The following is a 27,831-nucleotide window of genomic DNA, read 5'->3' as shown; positions in this document are numbered from 1 at the left end:
CTTTTTTGTTACGTATAAATAAGTTGAGCTTTTAGAATTCCATAAAAGTGATTTGTATTGAAGTGCGGAGTCGCGTCCTTGCGCTGCTGTTGAATAGTCAGAGGATACAGTTGCTAGGAGACACGAAAATAACGCGGCAATATGTGCGAGCAATACTGACATGATAGAACGGAGCGTCTGAATGTCCTATGGGTTGTTAACCTTTTCTAATTCATATTTCAGAAATGTCTACGGAGTGGAAAGGTGTTCGGCGGTATAATTAATGAATACATTAGCACGCAGTGATGTTCGCAGTAGGCAGAGGACGGATCAACACTACGGATCCTTCTGCTTTATAGTCTACCTGAACTTTCTATCAGTCTCCTATTAGTCGCGCTCTCCTTGGTGACTTTACGAAGACTCTTATAAAAACACTCCCAGACCTTCTTACAAATGATGTGATGGGATATAACAGCATTTAACGGAAAGCTGTCAGCTCATTTTCACCTACGAAACTCCATATACCAACACATCAGCGACTGAATGATGGTTAAAACAGCTCCATTACCTCTGTGCACTGTGGCTTATCTCTAGATAAAGCCGCAGAAAGGCTTTCTGCACCGTAAGTTAATTAGCCTCCGACTGTCCAATGGGTGGTTCACATCTCCAGCGGTCCGGAGGGTCAGCATTGGACAGTTGAACAATGCAAGAACATCAGATGGCTGTACCTGGTGTGGGGGATCCTGGGGGATGCCTTTTCCCAGAGTGTGTTGTGCCAACAGTTAAAGGGGTTGTCCCGCGCCGAAACTGTTTTTTTTTTTTCAATAGGCCCCCCGTTCGGCGAGACAAACCCAATGCATGTGTTAAAAAAAAAAACGTTTAGTACTTACCCAAATCCCCGCGCTGTGGCGACTTCTTCCTTACCTTAGCAAGATGGCCGCCGGGATCTTCACCCACGATGCACCGTGGGTCTTCTCCCATGGTGCACCGTGGGCTCTGTGCGGTCCATTGCCGATTCCAGTCTCCTGATTGGCTGGAATCGGCACACGTGACGGGGCGGAGCGGCCCCATTCACCAGGGAGAAGACCGGACTGCGCAAGCGCGTCTAATCGGGCGATTAGATGCTGAAATTAGACGGCACCATGGAGACAAAGACGCTAGCAACGGAACAGGTAAGTGAATAACTTCTGTATGGCTCATAATTAATGCACGATGTATATTACAAAGTGCATTAATATGGCCATACAGAAGTGTATACCCCCACTTGCTTTCGCGGGACAACCCCTTTAAGTACAGCAGAGGTTCTGTTATGGTCTAGGGATATTTTACATGGCATGGCCTCCGTCCATTGGTTGTAGTGACAAGAACCATGAAAACGGAGATATTATTATCTAGAATGTGCTGCTGACAATGTGACAATACTCTGGGAATGGTCGGCCATACTTCCAACAAGACAACGTGCCTTGTAACAAATCCAATGCTGTTTTACATTGTTTTTTTTTATATGGATGTTCTACGATTGGACTTGCTACACAAAGTCCCAACCTGAACCCTACTGAATGAAATGGAAAGTTGGGTTAGGAAATATGACCATCCATCTTCTTTAAGAGAACTTGCAAGACGTTTGCAGGATGGATGGAGGGAAATACCAACTAAAGTGTATCAGACGTTAATAGAAAGTATGCCACGGAGAGTATCCAATGTTGTTAGAGCCAAAGGAGCCCCAGTAACATATTGAAAGAAATACTACTTGTGATTCTTGCTCAGGGGTCCCATTACTTTTGTTAGGATGGTGTACACTGTGTAATCCACTTTCTGCTCATCTGCATATTAGTGAATGTTATTACTTGTGTTATCGTTGTATTTTTTACTATTTTCATTATCATTATGAGTGAGTGAAAGTTCCGAGAACACTGCAGTGTCCACAAAGAGCCCAAGGAGGGCGCCGTGTAATAGAAATTCAGGGCTGGTTTGTAAAACTGAAGAAATCCTGGCTCTGATATCTCGGCTTGTTGTTCTTGATGTTTCCTCACATTTACTGGAACTGTTTTGAAATCCTCTTGATCAGTTTAAGGACGTCAGACGGGAACTCATCCGGGAAATATGTAGGACGGGTCAAGTAAGCAGCGAAGATAAGGAAGGTTACAGATACGTCCTTTCCATAGAAGCTGGTCAGCAGAATCCCATCGAGCAAAAGGCAGAGATTCATAATTATCACTACCAGAAATGTATGGCGATTCTAAGGTCTAACGTCTACAAACTGCCGAGTCCATCGAAGAAGATCCACGACACAATGATAATTATAATTCTCTTCTATATGCACAAGTATATCTCTATTCTATAATCGTATCAAAGACACAATTATCACAAATGATTACAAAGAACCCTCTGCTACATAAGATGTCAGTGTGGCACATGTGTGGAAACGTCTGGGGATTGGCCAAACAGGTCAGGGTGGAAATGAGAGCAGTAATTAGCCCAACAGGGATACAGTGGTGGCCATGTCGAAAAAATCATTGGGTTCCAGAAGACTCCGCAATAGGATGCATGTAGGGAGGATGTGAGCGGTTGGACTGGCAGGGTCCACATAGTCTGCAGCAGGTTGGCCTAGGAACTCGAAAGTCTCTTTGCTTGGCAATACATTACTAACAGCAATGGAAACCCAACAGCGTGGCTGATAATTGACTTCAATTGCGGCGAAAATGACAATAGCAGTCTCTGCACAATACAGGGTACGGTCATTTCAAAGACGTAGAGACAGGAAGAGCAGAGTTCCAGAGGCAGTCGAGCTCAAAGTTGTGACTAGTGGTATTTTTGTAGTAGCGGAATTCCAACGTTCTCCTTTTGTAGTGTTGGAGTAATCTCTTAATTTAGGTGATACTCAAGGCGTAACGAAGACTCACCAACCTGGTTGGCCCAGTTGTCTGTACGGTGCATCAGAGAAGAACACAACATGGAGCAATTGGGTCTTGTTCCAGAGTTCCTCTGAAGGGAAGTAGCTCACTCATAGGAGTTTTATTACAAAAGTAGAAAAATAAATAAAACAAGCAGTAATTATGTAAATCCCTTGACAACAAAAGGGAGCTGGCTGGCCATGTTGTCCAATCACAGGGGACAGCACCCTAAGTTACACCCTAATGCAGTAGAAAAGAAGTAGCATTGCAAAAGTTTAATACTGACGAATGAATACATAATGTGATGTGTTAATACATTAGCTACATTGATAAGAGTAAGGAATGCAGATACAATGACTAAATATGTTCTCCAGGAAACGTTCAAGCCCCCACTAACAAATGCAGTCAAGTATACGCTGCTTTCATGAGATTTGGGCTAAACTGTATTAACCCCTGAACAACAAATAGCACAGGTCATTTCAATACTTTCACAGTAGTGATGACCTCCTTCCAAGAAGGAACTACATCCCCTTTTCTTCTGCAGGGAACCTGTGCACAAAGCACCTATAATAGGGCAATGGCCGGGCCTGGTATTGCAGGCAAAGTTCCCACTGAAATTAATGACTTGCAATACCAAACCTGGCCACTGCAGGGAGAATGGAGTTGATTGCTTCCTGCACAGATCAATGGAAAAATACTAAAGTTATGGGTCTTAGCAATGCAAAAAATATATATTTTACCCAAAAAAGTGGAAAAATGTAAAAAAAAAATACAATTTTAGTATTGTTATTTTTATACTAACCCGCAGAAAAGATGTATCATGTCATGCTGAATGATTAACTCTATACAAAAAAAACACTTTCAGAATTGAGGTGTTTTTTTCCCTCTGGCCTACCAAAAAATCTTTAAAAAGTTATACAAAACGTTATATGTACCCAAAATATGGTAGCAATAAAAACTACAGCTCATCACGCAAAAAACAAGCCCTTATACGGCCATGGCGGTGTGAAAATAAAGTTATCGCTTCTGAAAAGTGAAGATGAAAATCCCCCAAATATTGTCATGTCCTTAGGTCCAAAATAGGCCACGTCACTAAAGGGTTAAGGGGTTTAACCCTTTGCAATCCAATAGAGATGGAGCGTTTACTAGGAGGCTTTCTCTTTCTGCCATTATACAATGGCACCATCTGCTGGCTAGAGCCAGTACTGCAGTGTGGGGCATCCTGGAGAGGCCCCCGACAACAGAGCGGCCAGTAATCTACAGTAAGAATACCCTACCGGACGTGTTCCAACATCGGAGCTGCACAGGCTTCAATCAGAATGTCTTTAGACGTCAGACAGTGGATTGGAAAGGGTTAACAAATGACAGACAATGATTTTGACAATCCACAGTTTACGTGGGAGGGGCGAATGGTGTAAAATTAACCAGTGTAAACACAAACCCTGGACTTTTAGGCGATGTGAGGCTCCTATACAGAGAAGAAGCCGGCACAACGGTAAGGTCTATAATTTCCTTAAATTGTACATCTGAGGGCTGCTATATAACATGTTACCCCAGAGGAAAGGGAAACAAGGTGCAACTTTATAACATGCCCCATCCTGCTTCTGCACCAATTCTTGGGCTTTTAAGGGGTGAACTGTGGAGCTACACTTAATATATTTATAATACATCATGGATGTCGCTTCCAGAACAGCTATGCACAGAAGCAGCTGCTCTATCACATAGGGGTGCATGGGACACGAGTCCTGGATGAAGTTTTGTCACCCGGGATAGAAGGGTGTTTGTTCCTCCCTTCACACTCTTTCCATAACCCATGGGCTAAACCCCAACCCTTTATTTATTAAATGGGTTCTCCAGTTTGCATAGTTTGTCCTTGTTAGAAGGGTCCTGCAACAATAAACTGATCACAAAGTGTCCCCCTGTTGGGACCCCCAGGATTCACCGGTAAGCTGTGGGGAAATCTGTATTCAATTTCCCTGCAGTGCCCCCACAGGTGAAATGAAGCATTGCACAGTCTCCATTCACATGTGTTGTCCATGTAATACAGGTGTCATAGCATATGGACATGTTTTGTGTGTATTGTTCCTTTAAATACTGTTGCTAACGTTGGTTTTAACACTATGCCCCCTGGGAGCTGGAAAGGAAAACCCTTGGCTGGCGGGACATGCTAAATCGTCCCTGGCAACCAGGGTGTGATATTTGTTGTAGATCGGTGCCCGCCCCTGGCAGAGTGAAAACTAGCCTGGGAACCAGAAGGAGTGCCGATTGCAAACAGCAGGAAACAAGGTGGTGGCAAAGAAACCAACCTTGAGGGATCAGAGCTGGGTGGATGACGTGGATGCCAGGTTCCCCTTGGAGGAAGACCCGGACTTCAGCTGGGCCCCTGACTCCCCAGAGACTACAACACCCGTCAGCCAATCCTGATCCTGGGGAGGTGAACTGTTCCCCAGGGCACCTTTTTTACAGGATAGGACTGGTTCTCCAGAAAGATAAATGCTCTATATAACCACTCTGGACCAGAGATGAGGAACCTAAATAAAGGTGCCCCAATATTAACTCAGAATTCACTAATAGGGGGCATACTATGGGTTTTCTAAACTGAACAACCTCTAACAATGGAGTTCCTGCAGAGAGAGAAGTTCTGTACAGCATAAGAGAGAGAGAGCAATCAGCCAGATTTCTCCAAGGGCCACCAGGCCCGTTATGTGGGTTTTGTCAATGGTACGTCCATCCTTGTTGGTCCTCTATGTGTATGGATACTAAAAGATCTATTTAGAAAGTTGTAGTTTCTGAAATATCTGCCCGACTAGTCATTGTTATGGCTCCTTGGGGGCGGTAACCCAGTTTTCTTCAAATGCTGATTGGTACGCACGCCTTTAGATAGCAGTATGGAGATTGCACAAGTATCTGTTAGTATTTTTGCTTTTTTCTTTCTTTCAGCACAGCATCCATGGATCGCAGCATTTTCCTTGTATGTTTGTTTCTAATCTCCAATGTGGGGAAGGCATCTTCATGCTTTTGTGAACATTATCCCTGGTCCTCTTGGTCAAGTTGTTCTAAAACATGTGCACATGGGACTCAGCGTAGAGCTCGGTAGGTGAAGATTTCAAGTTAAAACTTAAAAGGAATTTTACGAAAATGTTCTCTACAACCTTTTCACACCGGTTGGGCTAAGTCCTCATTTCCTTATCATGGTAAAAATTAAGTTTATTGGAGAACGGAGGCCTGCACAGGTTCTAGACCCCTCCCTGGAGGAGCCTTATTGGCTACTTCTATGCTACATGGTCACTTTAACCATAAGACAAATGATGCATCTACATCAAGCCCACTGGTAGCAGATGACATCCTAACAACAGCATTACTTTCAACTGTATTCTCAACTGTATCCAACTATCGAGGAGCATAAAAAATAATAAATTAGCTATACTCACCTCTTGTGTGTCCTGATCACCATGGTCTCTGCTTACTTCTGGGTTCAGTAGTTAAATGCCTGTCTAAGCATGTGACTGCTGCGGCCAATCACCAGTTTCAGTATCCGTTGAGGCTGGTGATTGGCCAAAGTGGTTATGTACTTATGTATGTCAGGCACGTGGTCATTGAATTCAGAAGTGAGCAGAGACCACAGAGAAGCCACACAAAGGAGAGCAGTCTGCAAGGTTAGCGCAGTATTAGTATTTAATTTTTTTTGTTACGGATGGAGCACGGTGACCGTGGATGGGTGGGCCAATGGTGGAGAGGGGATGGGGATCCATTTTAATACCCATTTATAGTAATCCACTTGGCCCTGATTTAGTACGTGTGGCCTTACCCCAGTGGTACTGAAAATCTGAATTTTGCTATTTCATTCCATGTAAATCCATGTATTATATTCTCGCATACCAGGAGGAATTACTGTAGTGTGAACGATACATTTTATACACAGGAATATCGTCTATGATGAACATTACCGAAAAAACAATTGTGAGCAGCTTTGCGTGAAGTTCGAGAGTCGATCTTGTAACGAACAATCCTGTCAAATCAACTGCCAGCTCGGAGACTTCGGGCCCTGGTCTGATTGTGATCCGTGTCTCAAGAAACAGGTATATCTGTAACTGGTTGCGGGTGGCGGTGCGACACAGGTTCCAGATGGCGCTGCAGTGGCAGACAGGGATAGAGGCAATACATTTTATAAAAATATATGTTACTGAATGACAGGGTGACATTTTTCTCCATAAGGGGGTACTTTAAATGTTATGTAAACCACAAGTTATAATGAAAAAGGTTTGGTACGGTGTTAGCCAGTAGAGCAAAATGTGATTGTTCCCAGCAAGAGAAACCAAGTAATCTTGTAGATATGATACCTTTTAATGGCTAACAAAAATACATGATGTTAATGCGAGCTTTCAAACCTATGCAGAGTTCTGCTTCAGGCTTAAATGAAAAACTGTCACTACTAGAGGTACACGATCGTTTCCTTCCTTCTCTGTGTATTGGAGTAGTTGAAAGTTATTATACGGAAAGGCAATTTCAAATCACAAAGCCATAGGACTATAAATGTATAACAAGTTTTGACACTTTCAACAGAGGGTTAATGTGTTACTGGGAAGTATGAGACATCTATAGCACAGATAACACTGCTGATTTGATGACCCTCTAACAGTAATTCAGGGACCATAAAACCTTCACATCTTTATCGGTGACTATTTAAAGATGTTTGTATTTCTGTTGTGATATTCTTTTAAGCACAACTTATTCACATCATGTCTGTGCCTTGTCATTAGTAAGTGTGCATAAATATGCATGCCTCTTCGGATCTATTTCATTTCTGAGGAAGAACCTTGCGTTGGTTCGAAAGCTAGCATTAACATCATGTATTTTTGTTAGCTATTAAAAGGTATCATATCTACAAGATACTTGGTTTCTCTTGCTGGGAACAATCACATACACCACAAGTCACACACCAATAACAGATATCTCCATCTTCGTGTTCCACAGCATGCGGGTTAAATGCATTGAAGGTGTGGGGATACATTTTTCTCCTTCCTCAGGTTGAGTGGGCACATCGTACTATCCAGTGACTCACATCTTAGTAGTAATACTCCATACTCAAACGTTCTACTCTGTACTATTACTCCAAGGTCTGTGGCATCACTACCTCATCGCTAACGCGCCGTAAGTGCCAGAATGCATCCTAAATTTTGGAGCTCCACCTCACTGCAGACTCATGCACCATATCGCATAGTGCTATTAACCCCAAAGTGTCCTGTACCTGTCACAGTCAACATCACATCAATAAACCTCATAACTCATCGTGTGGACCTTACATAATTCCCATTGTGTGAACCTCATATAACTCCCATCGTGTCAGTCCCAGCATAATTATAACCCCCAGACCATAAGCATCCGTCATGGTCTGTGTTGTGTACGCATACTAACTGTCATGTTGGACCGGTCTTACACCATTCCTGCAGCTTTCTTTCAATCCCTGATCCACGATGCTGTCAGCGGCTTTCAGGGACCAAGTCCTCTGCAAGAAGGGAGACTCTCTCACCTTCCACATGGTCTGCCTTGGCCCCCAGGTCATCAGGGCAATTTTGGTCATCTCTTAAGCACTGCCTTCTCTCAGCATGGGGGCAGCATTAAGGTCTCCACACTCATTGGCTGCCACCACGAACTCCATGGCCCTGCTTTACTGCTGCTCCTGCACACAAGATGCGCTGCTGAGCAGTACACACACACTGCTGCACATGGCCTCTGTGTCTGGGACTGTGATGTGTGATTGTTCTCAGTGCGAGAAAACAAGTAATCTTATAAATATTATACCTTTTAATGGCTAACAAAAATGCATGATGTTACAGCAAGCAAGCTTTCGGGGATATCTTGCCCACTTCGTTAAGCTAATGAATGAAACTAGTTTGGATGGCACATAATTATAATATACAGATGCAGAGGGGAGGGGAACACACTCCTCTTGATCTAAATAAATGTTCGCACAGAAGTTTGAGATTGTTTTTCACTCTAAACTTAAAACAACAGACAAACAGAGCTAAGGCATACATTGTAAATCAGTCCACTGAGCTCAGGACAGTTTTATAATGTGTCTTATCTCTCCTTCAACCTGAACATGGTAGGAGTTGCAGCACCACCTAGTGGATGGCAACATTATTACAAGTCAAGTTCAGAATTTTTATGAAGTTTTAAAGCAGAAAAAAAAAATTATGATTCAGAAGAGTACATCCCTCTTGACCTCCTTCAGACCTTTCATATTTTCCACTTATGCAAAAATCACGCAGCTCCATTCCTTTTATATGCCCCCTGTAAGGCGCTAGAATCTCCTGCGCTTAGTGAGGGAATCTTCTAACATGTTTTCGCATGGATCCCTTATACATATCAGCCACAGCAATGAAACATACACGGTGCCGGATTTTAGGTAAGGCAAAAACTGAATGCAGAAATGAGAATTAGAAGTTTTTCCTTTATATGTTTGTTGAGAACAAAATAAGACGAAGCAGCAGACGAGAGGAACATATAAACAATCTAGTACTACATTTACGGACTGGTTTTCGCCATGTCCTGCACATTAACTCATCTTTATATTTCCAGTTCCGGGTTCGATCATTACTACGTCCCTCTCAGTTTGGGGGACAGAGTTGCGCGGGACAGCTGTCTGATTCCAGGCCGTGTATCCCAACCAAACTTTGTAACATCGAAGAAGCCGACTGCACCAAAAAGTTTCGTTGTGACACCGGTAAGATGAATGTGGTTATTGTTCTGATAGAAGTAGACTAGCAGTGATATACAAACTGTTAAAAGCTAATATAAAAGCTCACCAATCTTAAACCATAGAGTTTTCGAAGTTGTCACAGCTGTTGGTATAAGCGTAGGTCTCTCCATGCCAGCAAGGGTAATGGGCAAGGGTAGTTAGCAGGCCTGAGGAGATAGGGGCTTACGTACGCCTTTGCGGATTTCAAGAATAGAAGCGGGGGTTTTATAATGAAGCATGAAAAGGGTTAATAACAGTTATTGAATGCTTAAATAGTTAAAAAGTTAATAAATCTGTGGCCTACCCCACTTTAAAAACCAGAAGTTGTGGAGTTTTTGTTGGTCAACCCTGTAATTTCAGTTTTGTACCCTTGAGGCAAGGACAGCAGTGGTGTCCCGCAGAGGAGTCAATATCTTAGCTTTCAGCTTTGCATAGTCTTAAACGTCATGATTGCTGAGATCCTGGTAGGCCTTCTGAAGTTCAGCATTGAGGTATGAAGCAAGACTCCCCAACTGTTCCACTTCTGGGAGTTTTTCTCTCTCTCTGCAGACCACTCATATACAGGTCAGATATGCCTCTATATCATCCTCAGCAGTCATTTTTTGCAGGGAACGCTGCAGAGCCTCTCTTGCACTTATAGTTGCAGAGACCTTTTCATTCTTTCCATCAGGGTATCTCAGAAGTGCATCTTTCAGGAGCAATTTGTTCAAGCTGTTGTTGCTGAGTGTTTGCCTTAATTAGCTGCTCGACCAACACCTCTTGAACAGCAAACTGTGTACCAGGTTTTATCCATGACATAAGCAAACTTACAGTATTCCTTAGACATAAACAGTGGTCATGCTTTTGCCCCTAGCAACCAGCATTGCCCGCATCCTCCACCATATGTGGCAATACCTGCATGGGAGTTGGGGTCAGTGAGGACACAGCTGCTCACTCAGTCTGTATGAAATTGCAACCAGTTTTATTTTTTTGTTTCAGCAACAGAAAGTAAAACTCAGTGGCAAAACAGCCAATGGCAGCAATTAAACAAAATAACCACTTGCCTGGCAGGGCGCTAACTAGACAGTAGTTTCTCACCTACTCATAAAATACAGCGATTGTCAGCAAATCAATAGAAGTTCACAATGTCGATGTGCTCACTCCCGGCCTCTTACTCTGACTGCCTGGAATTGCAGCCTTTTTATGTCCCAGTGATGAGCTTAGTGGACACAGCTGAGCTCACTGGGTCCCAAGAGGAAGACTTGTACTGGGGGTTTATCTCATCTCAGCATTTGGATGAGATTTATACTACCTCCAGTACAGAGGCATAACTTGAAGCTCCCGGGCCCAGATGCAAAACTTGTAACAGGACCCCCAACTATAATGCTTTACTCATGGTACTGGGCTTTCTATATGGAGAAGAGAGGCCTTATGGGCCCCCTAAGGCTCCTGGGCCCGGGTGCAACCGCATCCCCTGCATCCTCTATAGTTATGCCCCTACTCCAGTACTCTTCAACACAGGTTAATAATCTAATAAGAGACGGAAATCTTTCATTGCAATGTTCTTACTGTAATATTTATTTTGGTATCCTAAAAGGGACATCATCTTGAGCTCAACAACAAAGTTGTCTTTTGTAGCGTACATAGCGTAATAGCTAGTAAGCATGTCCATGTACAGATAAATTTAAGGAAACCAGGTACTATGATGTGCTGCAGCTCTATGGTGGGTCCAGATGATTAATTTTTGGGAAGAAGTGTTGAATGGGCCGCATAGCTTATGTGAGACCCAGGGTTCCTCCTTTACTCACCGCCTTTTTTACAATTTACATGTTGCTTTTGTTAAGGTCTACACCCACAGCTGGGAATAGTAGATATTGGTATCACACCCTGCAAATTGGAATTTATATCTGCATACTCTGTACCTGGGAGAATTAAAGTTAGTAACCTGACCTGTCATTAAACGTAATCAAACACCAAGGACAGCTTATGTAAAAAAAGGGAGAATTGTAGTAACCCAGACATGTCACTACAAAATGTTAATGTTAATTCTGGAAACCGTGTTACGTTATTAATCTGAATATTTTGCTTAATATTACGGAGTAAATGTCTAAAATGTTGGTGATTGGAGAACAAAAAAGTTTGGACCAAGGGAACAGAATATCCCCAATGATTCAGCATTATTATACACATGTCTAGGCCCTCAACTTTATGCTGATGAGAGGGCTCAAAAAATCTAGAAAGTTCAGTTGTTGCAGTAATATGTTAGGGACTCTGAGTGTGGACCCACTGTGCTAGCCAACCAGCCTGGCTTTTGGACTAGAGTTGGTGTGGCTGGCAGCTGTTCCCAGTTGCAAGACAAACACAGTTGGGGAATCTTGCCCTTAGCTAATCAGGAAGATGGGAAGACCCCTGCCTAAGAGCAGGGTAGGTATCCTGATAAGAACAGCCCTGCACTGGAACCTTAGGGCTAACTATCCCTGACAGGACACAGGGGCAAAGTACAGAACACAGAGCACACATAACAGGACTGACTTACCACATAGACAGGAACAATGCACAGACTGGAAGGAAATGGATAAATGCGCGCAGCTAAAAGCACATACAGAATAAACAGATACAGTAACAGGATCAAACAGACAAAACAGTCCTGAGACAGGCGACCTAGATATGCTGAGTGTCTGAGACAAACACACATCAATACTGAGGCAAAGAGGAAGGATTCCCATCTCCCTTAAATTGGAAGGTGATTGCCATTTGAGCTGCAGCTGTGCTGTGAGCAATGAGCAGGGTTAACTAGTGCAGTGTTGATAGAAAGTAGAACAAACATGTACATTTATACAGAAGGAGCAAAGCGATGCCTGAGTCTGCCCAGAACAGCAAGAGGGCAGCAGACACAGGTAGCAGACCTAACATAACAGTTAGCAAGCAGTTGGTGAAGGACAGTTGTATCCAGAAGTACAGAAAGCTAGTTAGGGGACAGCTACCTACAGCTACTTGCCTGAGTCTGAGACACTTAAGTGTTTTCCAGGGCCCCAGTGAGAAATCTGGACAAATAGTACGGAAATGTTTGCAAGAAAAGCAGTATCTCTAGTCACCAAACTTTGTACTTGGATCTATAGACTTGGCTATATGGAACATCACCTTGTTTGCCTGGAGCTTCAAATAAAAGTTTTCGCCTATTTAACCCTTTCCCTGGCTTCTGGAGCTCCTTCCCAATATGGGGAACCTGCACCATGCTACACCATCCTTCAGGAGCAGAGATCAGCATCTAACACCAAGTTCCCCCACCACTGTAGTGTGGCCAGGTGGGAGTCAGAGAAATAGCCACCATGACACTAGCTGCCTACTACACATTGATACCGCATGCGTGGAGTATAGATACTGTTCTATGGAGACATATGTTATAAGTGTGTAATTCCAGTAAATTATATAGAACGTTAAATGTATTCCTATTCTCCCGTGGAGTGATGATGCATAATTCCAGTTTGTTTAGTAAAGTTCGGTTTTGCTAAAGTGTGCCGCCTCCGCCTCCGTCTGTCACCGCTGTGCCGTACATAACACCACCACCTGCTTCGTGTGCAAAGTTCTTTTTTCATCCTCAACAGTTATATTACAAGCGGAAGGACTGATAATGGCGATGGCTTTATTTATATGTTGAAATGAACACAATATGTTGTTACTAATTATTCTGCAGTAATCAGTTTTTCAGCGCAGGATGACATTCGCATCATTTCCAACATAAATCTGTTATTTGCTGCATGGAGAATTTTGCAAAATAAACAGACCTTAAAACCAAAAGTTCATTTTACCAGATGTTGTTCAGACTTCATTTTGGCGCCCTCATGCTGGGTTCACATAGGGCGGAATTGCTGTGCAGGCGTTCAAAGTCCTGGTATGTCAATTGCCTTGCTGTTTCCATGGCGGCCTCTCTCCCCTCTATGGGCAGAGCTGGCCGCAACAGAAAGAGCCCCTTGAAAACCTGCGCCAAATCCTGCGGGACTTTAAGCTGTGGAAATCTCGCAGAATTTCTGTGCGGTCCGCTGCGGACATTCTGTGAGATTTCCGTGTGAACCAGGCCTTAGAGACCCTAAAGGAACCTACCATCTCACTTTCCAATATTTCGACCCAAAACATGACTCTGCCACCTCCTTGCTTACATCAGTTTCTTGTAGGATTCGGGAGGCCGTTCACCAGCCACCCAGAATCCATCCATCAGGACCATCCAGGGAATAAAACTGTTTGAAAATTAGCCTTCATGTATTTCTAAGCCAACCGCAGACGCTTCTCTTTGTGAGCTTTGCTCAATGCTAAACTGCCAGCCAGAGGCTCACGACACTCCAGAGACCCCAGCACCTCCAAATATCTTTTCACAGTCCTGTAAGGAAGCCTAATGTGAAGGCAATATTCATTTGCTCATGCGGACATTTATTTGCTCGAGTGAATGTTCATTCTCAGACTCGAACATTCACGCGCTTGAGAAAAGCCCCTCCCCTCTTGTGAGACTACTGCATCCATTTTGGGACCATAAAAAGATTTATAACTGTGCCATTGGGAAGTGCAGGAGATGCAGCCAGAGATTGAAGTGCCAGCCGTGACGTGAGAGAGCCCAACAGCAGCCAGTGGACTGACATGGCGGCTGCCATGGGTGAAAAGTGGCAAAAAGCAGCTGAGGAACAACTAGGCAGCAGCCCTATGTGACTTGGGACTTAGAGAAGAGTAAGCCACATGTGGGATCGGATCCTTCTGCTGGGAAACCAGTCAGGACTGCCATAAGATTAAACCATGAGATGTCTGGTACAAGGGACCATAATAGGAGCGATGAAAGGGTACTGATGACCAAGGAGGAAGCTGGGTTGCTGTGATGCTCACAAGTAAGGATATGGAGTAGCGTTGCAGAGATGGTGGGTCAGGCCACCAGAGGACTATGAACACTGCTGCAGTGCCAGACCGTAAGTGAGACTCAGGCTCCGATATGTGTGCACACCTTAGGCCTCGGAGTTATACGCAGGACTGCGAAACGTGGGAATAGGTTTATTGGTAATAGGTTTACTTACAAAAACCTTGTCACCGCCGCACCATACACACCATCTTCTTGCTTCGGTCCAATGATCTCTCTTCGGTGAATTGTTTTCATGCCTTTTGCAAGACATTGGACTATTTCATGCTTTTCATCTTCAAAAACGTATTTCTTCCTCCTCATTTCTCATGAGAACGGTGACTTGCTTAATAATGTGGAACATTCTCTTTAATCCCCCAACACTCATATTAAAATTGGAAAAACCCTCCTGAAAATGTCAACTTTTTTTAATTGTAGATTGTGAATTTGTGTCTCATGTAAATAGATTTGACACAGAACTCAGTCACCTTAACTGCATTTTTAACCCATTAGTGACGACTAATTTTTAGCTATAGAGCCAGTAAATCATTTCCCCTTTTGTGTTCCAAGGATCACAATTTTTTTATTTTTTCGTCAGTGTAGCTGTATGACATCTTACATTTTGCAGGACGAGTTCTAGTTTTTCTAGGAACCCATGTTAGGTATATATATAAAGTATAGAATAACTTTTATGTATTTATTTGTTAACGGAAATGGGAAAAAGCAATTTCACCATATTTTTTTGCGTTTTTTAATGGCGTTCACCATCTGTTATAAATACTATGTTGCCTTTATTCCGTGGGTCATTATGATTTTGACAACATCAAGGTTTTATTATTAGAGTTGAGCGAACGTACTCTGGCGAGCTTGATGCTCATTCGAGTATTAGCGTACTCGATGGTGCTCGTTACTCAAAGTGTGACGTGCCTGTTTTGGCCCCTCCCCGCGGTGACGCAGCGCGCTTCGTTCGAAAATTTTTGGACTGGCAGGAAGGGGAAGAGAGGGATGAAGAGAGAAAGAGAGAGAGGAAGAGAGAAAGAGAAAGAGAGAGAGCAAGAGAGAAAGAGAGAGAGCAAGAGAGAAAGAGAGAGAGGAAGAGAGAAGGAGAGAGAGGAAGAGAGAAGGAGAGAGAGGAAGAGAGAAGGAGAGAGAGGAAGAGAGAAAGAGGAAGAGAGAAAGAGAGAGAGAGGAAGAGAGAAAGAGAGGAATAGAGAAAGAGAGAAAGAGAAAAAGAAAGAAAGAAAGAAAGAGAGAAAGAGAGAGAGAGACACGAACCAAGAAAAAAAAAAGCTCGACACTCGGCGTCCCACATAAAAAAATGCTGGAGTCTTCCATTGTAGTCAATGGGGTTTGTTACTCAAATAGAGCTCTCGAATTTTACGAAAAGCTTGACTCGAATAACGCGGACCCGAGCATTTGGGTGCTCGCTAGAGATGAGCGAACGTACTCGTCCGAGCTTGATACTCGTTCGAGTATTAGCGTGTTTGAGATGCTCGTTACTAGAGGCGAGTACCACGCGATGTTCGAGTTACTTTCACTTACATCTCTGAGACGTTAGCGAGCTTTTCTGGCCAATAGAAAGACAGGGAAGGCATTACAACTTCCCCCTGTGACGTTCAAGCCCTATACCACCCCCCTGCAGTGAGTGGCTGGCGAGATCAGGTGTCACCCGAGTATATAAATCGGCCCCTCCCGCGGCTCACCACAGATGCATTCTGACATAGCTCAGGGAAAGTGCTGCTGATGCTGGAGCTGCTATAGGGAGAGTGTTAGGAGTTATTTTAGGCTTCAAGAGCCCCAACGGTCCTTCTTAGGGCCACATCTGACTGTGTGCAGTACTGTTGATGCTGCTTTTAGCAGTGTTGCACAATTATTTTTTTTGTATATCGGCCATGCAGAGCATTGCGTCCGCAGTCTGCAGTCATTGTACAGAGTATAGGGCCAGTACTGGTGAGGCAGGGAAAGAGATATTCAGGCTATATAGGCAGTGGGCTTTTTCCAAAAAATTGGGGAAAAATACTATATTTGGGCTGTCTGTGACCGTCTTCAGTTTACTGCATGTCTGCTGGGGGTAGTAGTCCTAATTAATACGCAGCTAAGCGTTACAGCAGGCTTGCGCAAAATTGTTTCCTGGATCCGCTGTCTCTGTTACATCAGCGCTGTCATCCCGCCAGAGGGAAAGAGTATACATAATATTATACGCTGTCTACAGTATCTATCTGCTGGGGGTAGTAGTCCTAATTAATACGCAGCTAAGCGTTACAGCAGGCTTGCGCAAAATTGTTTCCTGGATCTGCTGTCTCTGTTACATGATCGCCGTCATCCCGCCAGAGGGAAAGAGTATACATAATATTATACGCTGCCTACAGTATCTATCTGCTGGGGGTAGTAGTCCTAATTAATACGCAGCTAAGCGTTACAGCAGGCTTGCGCAAAAATGGTTCCTGGATCTGCTGTCTCTGTTACATGATCGCCGTCATCCCGCCAGAGGGAAAGAGTATACATAATATTATACGCTGCCTACAGTATCTATCTGCTGGGGGTAGTAGTCCTAATTCATACGCAGCTAAGCGTTACAGCAGGCTTGCGCAAAATTGTTTCCTGGATCTGCTGTCTCTGTCACATGATCGCCGTCATCCCGCCAGAGGGAAAGAGTATACATAATATTATACGCTGCCTACAGTATCTATCTGCTGGGGGTAGTAGTCCTAATTAATACGCAGCTAAGCGTTACAGCAGGCTTGCGCAAAATTGTTTCCTGGATCTGCTGTCTCTGTTACATGATCGCCGTCATCCCGCCAGAGGGAAAAAGAGTATACATAATATTATATGCTGCCTACAGTATCTATCTGCTGGGGGTTGTAGTCCTAATTAATACGCAGCTAAGCGTTACAGCAGGCTTGCGCAAAATTGTTTCCTGGATCTGCTGTCTCTGTTACATCAGTGCTGTCATCCCGCCAGAGGGAAACAGTATACATAATATTATACGCTGCCTACAGTATCTGTCTGCTGTATCAGCTCAGCATTTAAAAAAAATAGAAGCAAAATACTTAAGGCCTACTACTGGCCTTTGGCCACTTGACTGCTTCTGCGCTGTGAATTCCACTAGCTCAGTCATACGCACCTACGTCTCACTACAGGCGTGCGCAAAATTGTTTCCTGGCTCTTCTGTGCGCTCCGTAAGGGAAGTCAGCCTCCAACCACAGGTCAATAAGCGGCACATTTAATTACAGCGTTCTGTTTCTGCACTACTGGTAATACAGCATGCTGAGGGGTAGAGGTAGGCCTAGAGGTCGTGGACGCGGGCGAGGACGCGGAGGCCCAAGTCAGGGTGTGGGCACTGGCCGAGCTCCTGATCCAGGTGTATCGCAGCCGACTGCTGCAAGATTAGGAGAGAGGCACGTTTCTGGCGTCCCCACATTCATCTCACAATTAATGGGTCCACGCGGTAGACCTTTATTAGAAAATGAGCAGTGTGAGCAGGTACTGTCGTGGATGGCAGAAAGTGCATCCAGCTATCTATCGGCCACCCAGAATTCTGCGCCGTCCACTGCTGCAACTCTGAATCCTCTGGCTGCTGCTCCTCCTTCCTCCCAGCCTCCTCACTCCATTACAATGACACATTCTGAGGAGCAGGCAGACTCCCAGGAACTGTTCCCGGGCCCCTGCCCAGAATGGCCAGCAATGGTTCCTCTCCCACCGGAGGAGTTTGTCGTGACCGATGCCCAACCTTTGGAAAGATCCCGGGGTCCGGGGGATGAGGCTGGGGACTTCCGGCAACTGTCTCAAGAGCTTTCAGTGGGTGAGGAGGACGATGACGATGAGACACAGTTGTCTATCACTCAGGTAGTAGTAATTGGAGTAAGTACGAGGGAGGAGCGCACAGAGGGTTCGGAGGAAGAGCAGCAGGACGATGAGGTGACTGACCCCACCTGGTTTGCTACGCCTACTGAGGACAGGTCTTCAGAGGGGAAGGCAAGTGCAGCAGCAGGGCAGGTTGGAAGAGGCAGTGCGGTGGCCAGGGGTAGAGGCAGGGCCAGACCGAATAATCCACCAACTGTTTCCCAAAGCGCCCCCTCGCGCCATGCCACCCTGCAGAGGCCGAGGTGCTCAAAGGTCTGGCAGTTTTTCACTGAGAGTGCAGACGACCGACGAACAGTGGTGTGCAACCTTTGTCGCGCCAAGATCAGCCGGGGAGCCACCACCACCAGCCTCACCACCACCAGCATGCGCAGACATATGATGGCCAAGCTCCACACAAGGTGGGACGAAGGCCGTTCACCGCCTCCGGTTTGCACCGCTGCCTCTCCCCTGTGCCCCAACCTGCCACTGAGATCCAACCCCCCTCTCAGGACACAGGCACTACCGTCTCCTGGCCTGCACCCACACCCTCACCTCCGCTGTGCTCGGCCCCATCCACCAATGTCTCTCAGCGCACCGTCCAGCCGTCGCTAGCGCAAGTGTTGGAGCGCAAGCGCAAGTACGCCGCCACGCACCCGCACGCTCAAGCGTTAAACGTGCACATAGCCAAATTTATCAGCCTGGAGATGCTGCCGTATAGGGTTGTGGAAACGGAGGCTTTCAAAGGTATGATGGCGGTGGCGGCCCCACGCTACTCAGTTCCCAGTCGCCACTACTTTTCCCTATGTGCCGTCCCAGCCCTGCACGACCACGTCTCCCGCAACATTGTACGCGCCCTCACCAACGCGGTTACTGGCAAGGTCCATTTAACAACGGACACGTGGACAAGCACAGGTGGGCAGGGCCACTATATGTCCCTGACGGCACATTGGGTGAATTTAGTGGAGGCTGGGACAGAGTCAGAGCCTGGGACCGCTCACGTCCTACCCACCCCCAGAATTGCGGGCCCCAGCTCAGTGGTGGTATCTGCGGCGGTGTATGCTTCCTCCACTAAACCACCCTCCTCCTCCTCCTCCTACACAACCTCTGTCTCGCAATCAAGATGTGTCAGCAGCAGCACGTCGCCAGCAGTCGGTGTCGCGCGGCGTGGCAGCACAGCGGTGGGCAACCGTCAGCAGGCCGTGCTGAAACTACTCAGCTTAGGAGAGAAGAGGCACACGGCCCACGAACTGCTGCAGGGTCTGACAGAGCAGACCGGCCGCTGGCTTGCGCCGCTGAGCCTCCAACCGGGCATGGTCGTGTGTGACAACGGCCATAACCTGGTGGCGGCTCTGCAGCTCGGCAGCCTCACGCACGTGCCATGCCTGGCCCACATCTTTAATTTGGTGGTTCAGCGCTTTCTGAAAAGCTACCCACGCTTGTCAGACCTGCTTGGAAAGGTGCGCCGGCTCTGCGCACATTTCCGCAAGTCCCACACAGACGCTGCCACCCTGCGCACCCTGCAACATCGCTTTCATCTGCCAGTGCACCGACTGCTGTGCGACGTGCCCACACGGTGGAACTCTACGCTCCACATGTTGGCCAGGCTCTATGAGCAGCGTAGAGCTATAGTGGAATACCAACTCCAACATGGGCGGCGCAGTGGGAGTCAGCCTCCTCAATTCTTTACAGAAGAGTGGGCCTGGTTGGCAGACATCTGCCAGGTCCTTGGAAACTTTGAGGAGTCTACCCAGATGGTGAGCGGCGATGCTGCAATCATTAGCGTCACCATTCCTCTGCTATGCCTCTTGAGAAGTTCCCTGCAAAGCATAAAGGCAGACGCTTTGCGCTCGGAAACAGAGGTGGGGGAAGACAGTATGTCGCTGGATAGTCAGAGCACCCTCCTGTCTATATCTCAGCGCGTTGAGGCGGAGGAGGAGGAGGGGTAAGAGACAGCTTGGCCCAATGCTGAGGGTACCCATGCTGCTTGCCTGTCATCCTTTCAGCATGTATGGCCTGAGGAGGAGGAGGAGGATCCTGAAAGTGATCTTCCTAGTGAGGACAGCCATGTGTTGCATACAGGTACCCTGGCACACATGGCTGACTTCATGTTAGGATGCCTTTCTCGTGACCCTCGCGTTACACGCATTCTGGCCACTATGGATTACTGGGTGTACACACTGCTCGACCTACGGTATAAGGAGAACCTTTCCAGTCTCATACCCGAAGAGGAAAGGGGTTCGAGAATGATGCTATACCACAGGACCCTGGCGGACAAACTGATGGTAAAATTCCCATCCGACAGCGCTAGTGGCCGAAGGCGCGGTTCCGAGGGCCAGGTAGCAGGGAAGGCACAGAGATCAGGCAGCATGTACAGCACAGGCAGGGGAACACTCTCTAAGGCCTTTGACAGCTTTCTGGCTCCCCAGCAAGACTGTGTCACCGCTCCCCAGTCAAGGCTGAGTCGGCGGGAGCACTGTAAAAGGATGGTGAGGGAGTACGTAGCCGATCGCACGACCGTCCTCCGTGACGCCTCTGCCCCCTACAACTACTGGGTGTCGAAGCTGGACACGTGGCCTGAACTCGCGCTGTATGCCCTGGAGGTGCTTGCTTGTCCTGCGGCTAGCGTCTTGTCAGAGAGGGTGTTTAGTGCGGCTGGGGGAATCATCACAGATAAGCGTACCCGCCTGTCAACCGACAGTGCCGACAGGCTTACACTCATCAAGATGAACAAAGCCTGGATTTCCCCAGACTTCTCTTCTCCACCAGCGGACAGCAGCGATACCTAAACAATACCTAGGCTGCACCCGCGGATGGAAGCATTGTTCTCTATCACCATCAAAAACGGGGACCTTTTAACTTCATCAATCTGTGTATAATATTCATCCTCCTCCTCCTGCTCCTCCTCCTGAAACCTCACATAATCACGCCGAACGGGCAATTTTTCTTAGGCCCACAAGGCTCAGTCATATAATTTTTGTAAACAATTTTTATACATTTCAATGCTCATTAAAGCGTTGAAACTTTCACCTCAACCAATTTTTATTTTAACTGGGCTGCCTCCAGGCCTAGTTACAAATTAAGCCACATTAACCAAAGCGATTAATGGGTTTCCCCTGCCCTCTTGGTTGGGCATGGGCAATTTTTCTGACGTACATTAGTACTGTTGGTACACCAATTTTATGGGGCCCTCGCCTACAGTGTAATCCAATTAATTTTTTGCCCACCTGCATTAAAGCTGACGTTACATCAGCTGTGTTGGGCACTGCAATGGGATATATTTATGTACCGCCGGTGGGTTCCAGGGAGCCACCCATGCTGTGGGTCCACAGGGAGTTGTAACTGCATGTGTCTACTTCTAAAGAACCCCAGTCTGACTGGGGCATGCAGTGTGGGCCGAAGCCCACCTGCATTTAATCGGACGTTACCTCAGCTGTGATGGGCACTGCAATGGGATACATTTATGTACAGCCGGTGGGTTCCAGGGAGCCACCCATGCTGTGGGTCCACAGGGAGTTGTAACTGCATGTGTCTACTTCTAAAGAACCCCAGTCTGACTTGGGCATGCAGTGTGGGCCGAAGCCCACCTGCATTTAATCGGACGTTACCTCAGCTGTGATGGGCACTGCAATGGGATATATTTATGCACCGCCGGTGGCTTCCTGGCACCCACCCATGCTGTCGGTCTACACGGAGTTGTAACTGCATGTGTCCACTTCTAAAGAACCCCAGTCTGACTGGGGTATGCAGTGTGGGCCAAAGCCCACCTGCATTTAATCGGACGTTACCTCAGCTGTGATGGGCACTGCAATGGGATACATTTATGTACAGCCGGTGGGTTCCAGGGAGCCACCCATGCTGTGGGTGCACACGGAATTCCCATTGCGGAGTTGTACCTGCCTGTGACTATTTATAAAAAAAACGCGGTCTGACTGAAGCATGCAGACACCTTGATAGAATGAATAGTGTGTGGCACATAGGTTCCCCATTGTTATGCCCACGTGTGCAGCTCCTGATGGCGGTGGCACAGGATTATATTTCTCATTGCTTCTGTACAGCATTGTGGGCTATCGCCCCGCCCCTTTTAAAGAGGGTCGCTGCCTAGCCGTGCCAACCCTCTGCAGTGTGTGCCTGCGGTTCCTCCTCATGGCAGACACACTTATAAATAGACATGAGGGTGGTGTGGCTATGAGGCCAGCGTGTGGCATGAGTGCAGCTGAAGGCTGCGCAGGGACACTTTGGTGTGCGCTGTGGACACTGGGTCGTGCGGGGGGGGGGGGGGGTTGGGCAGCATGTAACCCAGGAGAAGTGGCAGCGGAGTGTCATGCAGGCAGTGATTGTGCTTTGTTGGAGGTAGTGTGGTGCTTAGCTAAGGTATGCATTGCTAATGAGGGCTTTTCAGAAGTAAAAGTTGTTGGGAGGGGGGGGGCCACTCTTGCCGCTATTGTGGCTTAATAGTGGGACCTGGGAACTTGAGATGCAGCCCAACATGTAGCCCCTCATCTGCCCTATCCGTTGCTGTGTCGTTCCCATCACTTTCTTGAATTGCCCAGATTTTCACAAATGAAAACCTTAGCGAGCATCGGCGATATACAAAAATGCTCGAGTCGCCCATTGACTTCAATGGGGTTCGTTACTCGAAACGAACCCTCGAGCATCGCGATAATTTCGTCCTGAGTAACGAGCACCCGAGCATTTTGGTGCTCGCTCATCTCTAGTGCTTGCTCATCTCTATTTATTATGTTTCACCAGTTTTGCACAATATAAACACTTTTTATCTTTATGTGGCGCCCCATTTCAGCAATTTCGTTTTTCAGTTGACGGAGCTTTTTTGTGAAACAACTTGTCGTTTTTTTGGGTACTATTTTGAGGGATATATAACGTTCAAAATTATTTTTTATTTGTGTTTAGAACAAACGAGATGATCAGAAAGAGATTATTTTGGATGAAAACATTTTTTTATGGACTTTTCCGTGCTTGATAAACAATGTAATGTTTTATAGTGCACGTTGTTAAAGACGTGACCATACCAATCATGTGTAGGGTTTTTTCTTCTCTTCATTTTTTAAATAATATTTAAAGCTTTGTGTAAGGGGAAAAAAAATTCTAATTTGTCTTCTGTAAAAACATTTAGATGCCACGTCAGTGATGACGGCAGCATCTGAGGGGTTAAGCGATGTAGAGGAGAAATTAAATGAGCAAGTCCTCATCATTTCACTCTTTTTCTGGGGAACAAAAACCTCATTTGTGACAATCAGAGAGCAAATATGCTGTCCGATAGATGGTGGGAGAGTGATAACATGAGCAAAAATTCATGTCACCCCCTCCCCTTAGATAGGGGAAGATACAGGGCGATCATAGATCTTCTCTGCTGTCACGGGTCTCCCCTCCCGCTCAGCTCTGCACTTAAAAATGACAGCTATTGATTCAGTATTCCCAACTTGACTTCAATGGCCGTAGCTCCGATTCTGTAGGCTATGAACGTGCTTTTGATGTCATTTTAAAGCCAAGAATCTTAACTCTGTTCATCCTAAACTGTAATGTCCTTTTCCTGCAGAATTAGCAGAGTTCATTCTAAACTGCTGTGGGGATAAGCAGCTTTCCCTTTAACCAAGATCACCTGGCAATCTAATTACCAAAGCTGCCTTATAAAAGCTAAAACCTAAATGCTCATTTTACTGGAATCCTATTAATATTTACGTGCATAATAATTTGGAACGCAGTGTACGGCACATTGGTGGCAGAAATCCAAGTGTAGGTCTCAGATTTCCACCATGGATCCTCTAGCCAAGTACATGTCAGATTTGTCAGAGGTTCACTGTCCGGACGCTCAACAGGAAGCGGTCATTCAAGAGATTTCCCCTACGTTCCGTGCATTGTCCTATATGTCAAAGCAGAAAATGGTTTGTATTCGTGGGGAAGCACAGACCACAACACTGAGCGGCAGAACCAGAACTGGGCAGCGATGGCTTATATAAATGTCACTGTACATGGCAATCACATCATATTGATCAATCGTGCCACCGATAATTATTTTTACTGCATCACAATTGGGGATCAATTATAAACTAGGCTTTTATCATTAACTTTGACCTTTGCTAGGCGCACACAGACAAAAAGTGGTTGAGCGCATCAACCGCAGCCTATACGGGCACCCTAACACTGAGTATTGTCAATACGATTCCTCAGAAATGTGCGAATCATGATGACCATTGTTGAGGGCAAATATGCCTTTAATGGGGGCGTATTCAGGCTTATTGGCTAGGGCATTATGCACTATAAATACGGCCCTGGCACCTGACCATACTAATCAGAGGGCAAGACGTTCTCAGCAGCGCTAGCGTACAATGTGAGCGCCTCCTGCTCTCTCAGCCCATGCTTTGGGTGTGTTTCCCATAAGCCAGCAACTAGTGAGCGCATACACACCACCAGGGGCGTAACTAAAGGCTTAGGGGCCCGGATGCAAAAGGTGAGCTGGGGCCCCCTCTATCTGTATCTGTACCCGTACCCATACCTAAACCATGCTGCACAGAGGCATAACTTGAAGCTTTTGGGCCCCAATGCAAAACCTGTAACAAGGCCCCCAACTATAATGCTTTATTCATAGTACCGGGCTCCCTATATGGAGAAGAGAGGCCTTATGGGCCCCCTAAAGCTCCTGGGCCCGGGTGCAACCGCATCCCCTGCACCCTCTATAGTTACGCCCCTGCACACCACGATTAACGTCAACGCAGCTACTTTTTTGATGACCTCACTTTCTTGTATTGGCCCTGCCTTCTACCAATTTGGACTCACTTACAACAGGGGGCCGCTTTCAAATTTTTTCCAGGGCCATTTTAAGTTCACAATTCACCCATGACCACTGCACTTTACCCCGTAAGTGACAGGTTGCTGAAATTAGTATGTCTGTCACTATTTGATGTTGTCGCCAGTGAGAGCAGAATAAAGGAGATGATAGGAGGGGTGTAGCCACAGGAGTTGCAATTACGACTGGGCCCCTAAGACCAGGGGAACTACGATGCCCCTTTGCCACTGTAGCACTGTTACCACTATGCCACCTCCCCCAAATACTCTCCCGCAGCTCCAGCCAGTGGCTTCACTCACAGATACAGTTTACTCACATTCAGATTGAGATCTTTGCTCCACTGCTGCCTGCATTGCCTACAATTGCTGCAGAAAGTGGCGGGGTGCTCAAGCTGAACCTTTCCGCCAGGGCCCATGAGCCTTCTGCTACGCCCATGTGTGACAGGTTTCCTTTAATGAAGACCTCAGACCACATTACCCCTAAAACAAATCCCGGCCCCCGTTAATACAAACTTCAGATCTAACACCCCACTTTCAAACAGACACTCAAATTGGACCTCCCACTTATATAGACCCCAGACTCCAATTTATACAGACCCCAGAGCAGTGCTTATTACAGACCTCATCTTAAGAGGACCTCATGGGGGAATGAGAAGCAGTAAGCAAAAGTAGGGGTCTGGTTTGAAGTCTGGATTGACTTTGGGGTCTGAGTTATTTCTCAGGGTCTGTTCTGGGGTTTGTAATTATTTTGATGTCTAATTGGCAATCTCAATTAATTTTGTTGTCTAGGCTGCAATCTGAATATGATTTGGTTCTATTCTAAAGTAATTTTGGCTTCTGGTCTAGGTCTGATTTAATTTTAGGGCCTAGTTGACGTCTGGATCAATTTAGGGGTCTGTATTAACTTTGGGTCCTGAACTTCTGTGAAAACTGGCGAAAAAATGTCACATTAAATGAGCAGATCTTTTAATACCCAGTATGCACAGCATTGTATATTTATAGCAGTATATTCCTCTAGAGTATCTCCTTTAGGCTGGATTCACATGAACGTATATCGGCTCGGTTTTTACGCCGAGCCGATATACGTCGTCCTCATCTGCAGGGGGGGGGGAGCCTGGAAGAGCCAGGAGCAGGAACTGAGCTCCTGCCCCCTCTCTGCCTCCTCTCCACCCCTCTGCACTATTTGCAATGGGGAGAGGCGGGACGGGGGCGGGGCTAATTTGGGGAACTTAGCCCCGCCCCGCCTGCCTCCTTTCATTGCAAATAGTGCAGAGGGGCGGAGAGGAGGCAGAGAGGGGGCAGGAGCTCAGTTTCTGCTCCTGGCTCTTCCAGGCTGCCCCCCCTGCAGATGAGGACGACGTATATCGGCTCGGCGTTAAAACCGAGTTGATATACGTTTGTGTGAATCCATCCTTAGGCTGTTTTTACACGGATGACAAATTTGCGCTATTCTCTCGCGATGCGACAGTGCTACAGATCGCCTGTATGTGAAGCCCGTGCTTTCCAATGGGTTCCTTCACATAAGCGATGTTTTGTAGGCTGCTATATGGTGGGAAAAGAAATCACAGCATATTCTATACAGAGCGATTTGCGATGTTTTGTAGCCCATGTTTCCCTCTGGAGCCTTCTTTTGTGTTGCATCGCATCACACAAAAATGCGGTTTTCGTGCGGTGCGATGCAGCTTTTACAATAGGAAGTCTTTACTGTTTGAGTCCTAAAATGGGGCCTATCTGCATTGAAAAAAAAAGAAAAAAATTCAATACATTACCCAACAGGCGCTGTCCACTCCACCGCACTTCTCAGGCAGTTCCACAGCCCTTGTTTGTAGTGATTGGTTCTCAAGTGCCGCGGCTCAGCCAATCACTGCAGCGCTCGATGAACCAATCACAGCCATTCAATGCTGAAGACTACAAACAAGTGCCGCGGAACTGCCGGAGGTGAAGTGCGGCGGAGCAGACAAGTGATTTTTTTTAATTTTATTTTATTTTTTTTCTTGCAGCTAGGGTTTATTTTTGGGGTAAGGCTTATATTTCAAACCCCGCGGAAAATCCTAGCAAAAGAGCACTACAAAGTTGCCTGACTGAAATAGAAAGGGTTAGCAAAAAAACAATACTTTACTGCGAATTGGATAATGAAGTTACTTTAATTCTTTAGAGACCGCCCATATGCCTTTTTACAGTGGTTATTAAGGGGCCTTAAACCTGCATATACCTGAAACAGCCATGCTCCTGCTCTAACAGCTGGCAGCATAGAAACCTCCATTTCCAACCATTTAACCTCTTCCATGCTGCGATCAATAGTGATCATGGTATGTAAGTGGGTAACAGGGAGAGGAGGCTCCCGTTGTCATCCGTTAGCAGCCAACGATGCGATCATGACGTGCCGACAGGTTCCCATGACAGCCAGAGGTCTGACAAAGACCTCCATGTCTGCCATGTCACTCAATTTATTACAACCCTGCCTCCAGCAGAGTCTAATAGGCTGGCATCATATGCATAGTTCACTGCATTACAAAAAGTAATGCAGTGTACTATGGTGGCAGTCGAATAATCGCATCTTCAATATCCCTTGAGGGACTAAAAAAAAGTGGTCCTGGATGCCAGTCTATAAGTCTCGGACAATAGTGCACGTTGCCTGGAGATGCAGTGTCAGTCCGCGAACAACGCACCTCTAGGCAGTACCAACTGCTTTTACCAGCTCACATTTTTCCCGCTCA

General features: G+C 46.2%; 1 protein-coding gene across 1 annotated transcript in view; it reads left to right on the top strand.

Moving 5' to 3' along the window:
* The first annotated feature begins 5,823 nt into the window (after positions 1-5,823).
* The window catches only part of C6 (complement C6), a 66,365-nt gene continuing 44,357 nt past the window's right edge, over positions 5,824-27,831 (top strand). The window contains exons 1-3 of the mRNA XM_066601829.1: positions 5,824-5,966; positions 6,796-6,952; positions 9,456-9,600. Of these exons, the coding sequence (XP_066457926.1) occupies positions 5,824-5,966; positions 6,796-6,952; positions 9,456-9,600 (445 nt within the window). The remainder of the gene's footprint in view (positions 5,967-6,795; positions 6,953-9,455; positions 9,601-27,831) is intronic.

Source organism: Eleutherodactylus coqui, chromosome 5, assembly GCF_035609145.1.
Source record: "Eleutherodactylus coqui strain aEleCoq1 chromosome 5, aEleCoq1.hap1, whole genome shotgun sequence".
NCBI lineage: Eukaryota > Metazoa > Chordata > Amphibia > Anura > Eleutherodactylidae > Eleutherodactylus > Eleutherodactylus coqui.
The sequence above is the reverse complement of the archived record's forward strand: the minus strand, read 5'-3'. Positions and strand labels throughout refer to the sequence as shown.